This window comes from Lampris incognitus, chromosome 17, assembly GCF_029633865.1.
Source record: "Lampris incognitus isolate fLamInc1 chromosome 17, fLamInc1.hap2, whole genome shotgun sequence".
Classification (NCBI taxonomy): domain Eukaryota; kingdom Metazoa; phylum Chordata; class Actinopteri; order Lampriformes; family Lampridae; genus Lampris; species Lampris incognitus.
Genome location: NC_079227.1, coordinates 32,146,977 through 32,155,781, shown reverse-complemented (window position 1 = coordinate 32,155,781; position 8,805 = coordinate 32,146,977). Strand labels below are relative to the sequence as shown.

Sequence of the window (8,805 nt, the reverse complement as noted above, 5' to 3'; positions counted from 1 at the left end):
GTGTATCTGCACCAAACTTGAAACAAAGCTACTGTAGTCATGATCGGCTGATGATTCTCTGCTCATAAAAAGCATGAATACATCGTCCATGTCTGACCGAGAATGGGTGAATGTGGAAACCCCTGCTGCCAGGGCTGTGGGTCGTGGGTCTACTTCAAGGCTGGTATGGTATGGTATCCTTTTGTGTGGACGTGAAGTCTCAGTCTCCGTCTACCACCAACTGGTGGTCGCCTTGGGGCACCCGTCTCAGGAAAAAGCTCGGTCGAAATCATTTTGGGAACACAAAATAGCTACAAAAAGGATAGGGGGTTCACTTCCCACTGGGACCACCCATGTGTCTAAAAAAGCACATGCACTCAAAATACTGTAAGGCGCTTTGGAAACAAGCGTCCACCAACTGGCATGGATAGTTGTTTGGGTGGAAAGCTTTTTAGATTCGTTTTGAAAGTCATAGTCCTTCATAGAGATGGAGACAAGGTGAGTGTTCTTTGTCCCAGAGGTCTACCTGCCACGTGGGGTGGGGGGGTGGGGACAGACTTTGGGAGATGGGAGACACGGGGCGAAAGACAGGAAGCTGCAGTTTAAAAGTCGTTGTCCCAGCCGGAGTTGTCGTCCGGCGGAGGTTCCTCGTTGTCCTCGGGGAAACTGTCAAAGTTACTGGTGTCTGTGGGGGAGGAGACCTGAGGGAGGAGAAGGTGGAGGAACATCTGTCACTTTGGACCTTCAATATATGGAAGAAATCATTTTCTAGATATCTCTGTATTGTTCAATATCTGTATAGTTTCTCCTACTTTTTATTTTTTCCCCCTTTCTCCCCTCAATTGTACTTGGCCAATTACCCCACTCTTCCGAGCCGTCCCGGTCGCTGCTCCACCCCCCTCTGCTGATCCGGGGAGGGCTGCAGACTACCACATGCTTCCTCCCCTACATGTGGAGTCGCCAGCCGCTTCTTTTCACCTGACAGTGAGGAGTTTCACCAGGGGGATGTAGTGCATGGGAGGATCACGCTATTCCCCCCAGTTCCCCCTCCCCCCCAAACAGGTGCCCCAACCGACCAGAGGAGGCGCTAGTGCAATGACCAGGACACATACCCATATCCGGCTTTCCACCCGCAGACACGGCCAATTGTGTCTGTAGGGACGCCTGACCAAGCCGGAGGTAACACGGGGATTTGAACTGGCGATCCCCGCGTTGGTAGGTAATGGAATAGACCACCACGCCGCCCGGATGCCTTAACATTTAGGATTTTCTACCTAAACTTAACCTTCAGGTTCAAAAATGTCAGGTCTAAGTTGTAGTTTAAACTCTCTTGTGTTTTTCTTGTGATATCATTATTAACAATTATTTGAAAATGATGAGATGGTTAATATTATCAAGCGATCTGCTAATGTTCACAAGAGTGTTATAAGAGCTTATAGGTGTCCTATTACTTATGTAGTACTATTTACAGCTATCTGTTACAGTGTCACCCCATCTTTTTAGATGGAAGAGGAAAATGTGCTTAGAGATTAAAACGACACATTTACTGAGAATCTGAACAATGATACATTGTAATACAATATGATGTGACAGAGCTACACAATAACGTATCATCAAGGACCAGACGACTGACTGAAGACCACCGACATGCATCAGGACATACAACGCTAAACAGACGAGAACATGTCACACGTGGGCACCGCTTACATCAGGTGTGAAAGGAGGAGTCAACGTTCCTTTCCTCAACCCCTCCCAGTTGAATCCCTCAAACCACCTGGGACAGAGAGAGAGACAGAGAGAGACGGAGAGAGAGAGAAGAAGAAGAAGAAGAGAGAGAGAGGTCGTATTTAACTCATGGCAGTAGTCCTGAGAAGGTACTGAGGTGGTAATATGACAGAGGTAGGTTGTTAGACGGGTAGAGATGACTCTTACAGATAAAGTCTTTATCCTCTTTAATCACTGGTGAGACTCCTGTTCTTCAAGAGCCAGTTCATCTATTTCACTTACTTGTGCTTCTGGATGTCTTTCACTCCATTTTTCAAATTTCCAAGTCTCTCTGAGGGGCTGTCTCTGTTGGAAGACCAGTCATTTGTTTAACAAATAATGCAAAATCACATTTCCATTCGAAAAAAAGGACAACAATAACGGCCTACTGTCTGAAGTCATGCATCATCTGAAAACCTTCTGCTTATGAATGAGGAGGGCTGCTCACAGGTGGACATTTTGAAATATGACGAAGGGCACAAGCTGGACACAAACCCGTGGCATTGAAAGTGCTTGGTACATTTGTCTTCCGCTGCCTCACTCACGGCGCCCCCTACCTGCATAGTTTCTTGATGAGATTGGCGGCGTTCTTGGTGACCTTCTTGGGGAACTCGATCATGTCGATGCCCCTCAGGATGATGTTGTAGGTCTTCATGGGGTCTGGACCTGAGAATGGAGGGCTAGGGAAGGATGAGCGAGGGAGAGAAGGCAAACACAGGGAGAGAGAGAGAGAGAGAGAGAGAGAGAGAGAGAGAGAGAGAGAGAGAGAGAGAGAGAGAGAGAGAGAGAGAGTGAGAGTGAGGTAAAGGCTGATAAAAAACTGGAATATATTAGTTTTCAGCGTGGAATAAAAAAGTCTTCCCCTAAAAGGTTTCCTGTAAAAGAATTTCAGTGTTGTGATGTCAGTTTCCTTTATCTGTTCTCCAACACACCATTAACATCGGCTGTAATCTATTCCATTCTATTCTATTCTATTCTATCCCAGAGGGGATTGGGTGAAAGTCTTCACCTTCCAGTCAGCAGCTCGTACATGAGGATGCCCAGAGACCAGTAGTCTGCTGATATGTCATGGCCTTTGTTGAGGATGATCTCCGGCGCCACGTATTCTGGAGTTCCACAGAAGGTCCAGGTCTTCTTACCGAAGCCGATCTTCTTGGCGAAGCCAAAGTCCACCTAGACACGACGGAATAGGGAAGGTTTGATCTTTACTGTAGACTGCACCTACCACCCATCTACACCGAGGCCAGGAGACTCACGTTTAGGGAAATAAGCCCATGTAAAGGTAATGGGTATGTTTTAGCTGATGGAGGCCTAGGCTCTAAAAACAAAAACAAAAAACAAAACATTACTGGATTATTGCCAGTTGGCTTCAGGCAAGATGATGACAAGGGCAATAAATAGGGCATTTATTTTATTTTTTGAAATTCTCCTCAACTGTATCCGGCCAATTACCCCACTCTTCCAAGCCATCCTGGTTGCTGCTCCACCCCCTCTGCTGATCCGGGGAGGGCTGCAGACTACCACACGCCTCCTCCGATACATGTGGAGTCACCAACCGCTTCTTTTCACCTGACAGTGAAGAGTTTCGCCAGGGGGACGTAGTGTGTGGGAGGATCACGCTATTCCCCCCGGTTCCCCCTCCCCCCTGAACAGGTGCCCCGACCGACCAGGGGAGGCACTAGTGCAGCGACCAGGACACATACCCACATCCGGCTTCCCACCCGCTGGCATGGTCAATTGTGTCTGTAGGGACGCTTGACCAAGTCGACAGTAACATGGGGGATTCAAACCGGCGGTCCCCATGTTGGTGGGAACAGAATAGACCGCCACACCACCTGGGCGCCCTAAACAGGGCACTTATGAGAACACATGCATTCCTGTGTGTACATGAGTGTACCATTTTATGTACCTGTGTGTGTGTGTGTGTGTGTGTGTGTGTGTGTGTGTGTGTGTGTGTGTGTGTGTGTGTGTGTGTGTAAACGTGTAAAAGCCTGTGCACATGATTACCAGCTTGGCGTATCCCCTGCTGTCCAGTATCAGGTTCTCGGGTTTGAGGTCTCTGTAGATGATGCCTTTAGAGTGCAGATAGGCAAAGGCCTCCACCACGCAGGCGGTGTAAAATCGGGTGGTGGCGTCCTCAAAGGATCCCCTGAAACACACAGACAGGTGCTTATCTTCATCTACGTTCAGGCTGAGCTCTAGCTAGGTGTGTTTCACAGGAATTGTCCCCGGATGTCAGGGATTGTAATGTTCCTGTGCAGGGCCCGGGAACACACACTTCTAGGGTAAGTAAAAAAACAAACACACACTTCTGGGGTAAGTAAAAATGATGGATAAAAACAAAAACAAAAACAAAAAAACCGAGTTCCTTTAGTGCGAATGTGTGTGTTTCTGTTTGTGTGTATATCTACCTGTCTCTCAGTATGGTCCATAACTCTCCCCCTAGACAGGCCTCCATCAGCATGTAGAGGTATTTTCTGTCTTTGAACGTCCGATATAACCTAAAACATTCGAGGAAGTTGTCACAACTGTTGACAAGGTGCCTTTAAGCAAGGCAATTTTCAACCTACCTGCTGCAGTGGAGCAGCTGTACAGACTGTATGTAGCTGCACTGGTTGGCTCCCTATTGTGTTAAAGGAAAACTCAATGACCACTCCTAATCACAACTATACTTGTCGCTTCATGATATTTCATCTTGGTATTTTATCTTGGAAGGATTAAAAGATTTAAAAGATATATTAACTTTGATACAGCTGCAACAAATACAACTATCACAACTCTTCACACCGACTTATCAATGGGCTATCCAATGAGGATGATGATGGTGATGATGATGGTGATGATGATTATTATCATAATATTACCTGACTATGAAGTCGGAGTGGGCCTCGGTCATGATGTGTTTCTCTGATCTGATGTGCTCCTGTTGTCTCGTGTCCACTATGTGGCGCTTCTTCAGGATCTTCATTGCAAACGTCTTGGCCTCCTCGTTCTTCAGCTGCACCTAAAAAAAAGAGGAAGTTCGCAGGAAAGACAGACAGAAAAAAAGAACAAGAACTGTGATCTGTGTGTTGCTTGTGTGCATAATTGTGTATTTTACAGATAGCTGATGATGAAATTCAGGTAATGGCTTTTCTCAAAAAATGTGACAGAACCGCTTAACCACTTTAAGGACACACAATGTCAAGACTTAAAAACAACACCTGTCTGTGGTGCTTTTATTTTAGAGGTTGTACCACGTGGTTTATGGTGACAATAAACGCAGTATTTCCCCGTGTTAAGGCTTGGTGTGACCCTTCCCCTAATGCGGCTTAAACTACAGGAGCGACACTTAGCTTGTAAACACACATTTAGGATGGGAGCCCCCCCCCCCCACACACACCACCACCACCTTAGATGTGCAGGCCATTTTTAACTCTTCATGCTACAGCAGCACTGGCTAGTAATAGAGGATGACTTCATGCTCTATTTGTGAGCAGAGGGGGACCTGGGACAGAGAGCGCCTGACACAGATGGAAAAAGACTGTGACACCGAGTGTGGGAATGAAGAAGAGGGTGATTTTTCAGATTGTGCTATGTGACCTCTTACGTTGACATGTCACCCTCTTGGGTTTGGGTGGGGGGCTGCACCCTCCTGTCATAGGTCAGAGGGAATTGGTGTGTGTGTGTGTGTGTCAGTGTCTGGTTGAGTGGGGAGTGGGGTGGGTGGGTGGGGGGGGGTTAACGCCAGTCATGAAATAAACTTGTATATTATGCAGGATCAGAATCAGTATCACCAAACTCACCTCGCACAACAAACGTACAGCACTCTGACGGACACACTGACAAAAAGACGACAGAGGGGTAAGAGCAACGTTGTCTCTCCATCAGAGTTGGCCCAAGGCATAAGCGAACTAAGCGGTCGCTTAGAGCCCCCGCGCCAGCAGGGGGGCTCCAAGGGCACTTGAAATGTCAAACATGACAGGTTGATAAATATATATATTTTTGTGTGTGTGATATATCATATCAGTAGTAATCACCAAAAATCAAAAACTAAATATTTTGATATCATGTTGTTAACAGACTGACAAATTAATGCTACTGGTTTAATCATTTCCGCTGCCTATGTCAGAGCTGGGGCCAGGTTCATATGCATTATAACTGTAAGCAAGTACATCGCGACAGTATGTCACCTAAAAGGGTTTATCCGTCTGGCGCAGAGAAGCGAAAGAGGAGGAAAGCAGAGGAGGACAAAAAACAGCAGGATAAAGGTATGTTTCCACGACCAATTATGGCATGTTATCATGAACATTCACCAACAATAACGTTGGTTAAATAGATGCCTCAAACGAGCCAAGGTATGGTGAGCTAACGCCAGCTAGCATAGTTAGCTAGAGCTGTAATCTAACATTAGCTAACAAAATATACCAGTAGTGACAGTTACCCCTTTAAGACAGAAATGTCTATTGCTACTATTCATAGGTATGGTAACGATCAAGCATGGACATAATATTGTCGGTGGTGGGAGGTGGGTTTAGTGTGGGGGGGTGGGCCCAAATCAAATTCTGCTTAGGGCCCCATAAAGCCTTGAGTCGGCTCTGCTCTCCATATTTGGTCTTTGCATTGTACTTCCAAGAGGAAAAGGATACAGTAATCCAGCCATCCTCCACTGTGTAATGTCCAGAACCAAGTCAAGACCCAGGAAAATGACAAACATCCTAGCTGGCGTTCGTTCCCTTGGACAGTGATTCTTAGTTTAGTTTGGATATATGTGTTAGTTTGGATATGTGTGTTCTTGTAGTTCTTGTAGTTCTTGTCTTTGTGTTGCACTACTGTGGGCTGAGGGAAACAACAAATAGAGTGTTCCTGAGTATTTGTCACTGAGATATCACTGTATCAGTTACAGTACATTAATCGGCATGTCATCAGCATATCGGAGTGTCGGCATATCGGCGTGAGACATCAGACAGGACCAGAAGACAGCTGGCTGGAGAGACAGACAGGCAGTATTTTTCTCTAAGGAAAGTTACAGAGATGTAAAAATAGCCCCAAAGGCATGATGGGAAATCCTGACTAGGGATCCCTTCCTCATTTGGACAAACACACCTCAGGGCTTCCCCCCTTTACTTCCCTCCTCTTCTCCACTCCTCCTCCCCCTTTCCTCACTCATTCTCCCGTTACTCTGACAGGAACACAGAAACCGGACCCCATTTATCACATTTACAGCTTTCTCTTTCTCTCTCTCTCTCTCTCTCTCTCTCTCTCTCTCTCTCTCTCTCTCTCTCTCTCTCTCTCTCTCTCTCTCTCTCTCTCTCTCTCTCTCTCTCTCTCTCGCTCCCTCTCTCTGAATCTTGCCCTCTCTGACAGGTGGCTGTTTTCCTGGGTTACCCTATTAAATCTTGCCCTCTCTGACAGTGGCTGTTTTCCTGGAAACTCTCAGGTGAGCAGTGGTAACATACGTGGATTTGCATGCTCGGCAGACCTGTCTCAGAAACAAAGCTCAGAAATGAGATGAGCCTCAGCTCGGATCAGTCAGTCCGGAGCTCAGAGACACATATTGAGTCTGGAACGAAAAGCCAATGTTCAGCATGTGTGAATATCTGCCCCGACATTGATATTAAACCTTGAGAAGCAGGACAGCCGGTTCTTTAGTATTATAACACCGTATCAGCCCATGTCAGACGATACGATACGACAGGCAGATAAGGATAAGGTCACCCTCATGTGTGTGTGTTGAGAGACACAGTGTGTGTGTGTGTGTGTGTGTGTGTGTGTGGTCAGAGAGATAGACAGAATACATTACCACATTTTCTGAGTTGTTGTAATCAAAACACCACTGGCAAGTCTGTATTCTGTTAGATAACTTCATCAACATCAACTCCGGCCATGGTAAACCAACATTAGTAGAAGCAAAATGTACTATCTTCTTCTTCCTTCGCCTTCTTCTTCTTCTTCTTCCTTCCTTCTTCTTCCTTCTTCTTTCTTCTTCCTTCCTTCCTTCCTTCTTCTTCTTCTTCTTTTCCTTCTTCTTCTTTCTTCCTTCCTTCCTTCTTCTTCCTTCTTCTTTCTTCTTCTTCTTTTTTCTTTTTCTTCTTTCTTCGTCTTCCTTCCTCCTCTTCTTCCTTCTTCTTTCTTCCTTCGTCTTCTTCTTCTTCCCTTCCTTCGTCTTCTTCTTTCTTCTTCTTTTTCCTTCTTCTTCTTTCTTCCTTCGCCTTCTTCTTCTTTTTTCCTTCTTCTTCTTCCTTCCTCCTCCTTCTTCGTCTTCCTTCCTCCTCTTCTTCCTTCTTCTTTCTTCCTTCGCCTTCTTCTTCTTCCCTTCCTTCGCCTTCTTCTTTCTTCCTTCGCCTTCTTCTTCTTTTTTCCTTCTTCTTTCTTTCTTCTCCTTCCTTTGTCACCCTCTTCTTCTTTCAGCTTGTTCCCCGTTGCTCAGGGGTCGCCGCGGCAGATTTGATAGTTTTCATCGGTGCCCTGTGATGAGGTCACAGCACCGATGGCGGTTGTTGTTAACCTGGCCCTCGACTGATCCGGTATGGTCTTGTCAACCCGCATACTGATTTGGCAAGCTGCTATGTCAGATGCCCTTTCTGACACAGCCACTAACCCTACGGACGGCGGCACAGGTAAAGAGCTGGGTACCACCCCAGTACTCATGGCCTTGCACCCATGCCTGTAGCCAAAGAAGTAAAATGTACTACAAAATGGATACAAAAATGCAAAAATTGATAAAAATAATAATAATAACATTTATTTCAAAAGCCCTTGTCTAAATGGCAGAATTCATTCTGCATGTTGGCTTGGCTACAGAACAATACACCTGGCTAGTCAGGATTGTGCCTTGCTCAATGACACATCAGCAGGGCTAATGACTACTGACATAAGAAACTAGTGCTACGTGCCTCCTCATGATGCCAGTCATGTTCTGATATATCCTTTTGGTATTTATTTTTTGGTAAGAGTTCAGGTTGGGTGTAGGGGACGGGGTTAGCCGGTGCATGAGGCATAATAATAAAAATATGGGCCCACCGAGCCAGCGGTGGGACGTCACCCACCACTTCCAGTCTGCGGTATTCTCTGAATGCTGGT

General features: G+C 46.1%; 1 protein-coding gene across 1 annotated transcript in view; it reads right to left on the bottom strand.

Moving 5' to 3' along the window:
* Positions 1-534: 534 nt before the first annotated feature.
* LOC130127337 (cGMP-dependent protein kinase 1-like) overlaps positions 535-8,805 on the bottom strand; it is a 9,390-nt gene continuing 1,119 nt past the window's right edge. The window contains exons 2-9 of the mRNA XM_056296946.1: positions 4,608-4,747; positions 4,155-4,244; positions 3,751-3,892; positions 2,753-2,916; positions 2,301-2,423; positions 1,987-2,049; positions 1,687-1,753; positions 535-680 (exon numbers count right to left, since the gene is read on the bottom strand). Of these exons, the coding sequence (XP_056152921.1) occupies positions 582-680; positions 1,687-1,753; positions 1,987-2,049; positions 2,301-2,423; positions 2,753-2,916; positions 3,751-3,892; positions 4,155-4,244; positions 4,608-4,711 (852 nt within the window). The 5' untranslated portion in view covers positions 4,712-4,747 and the 3' untranslated portion in view covers positions 535-581. The remainder of the gene's footprint in view (positions 681-1,686; positions 1,754-1,986; positions 2,050-2,300; positions 2,424-2,752; positions 2,917-3,750; positions 3,893-4,154; positions 4,245-4,607; positions 4,748-8,805) is intronic.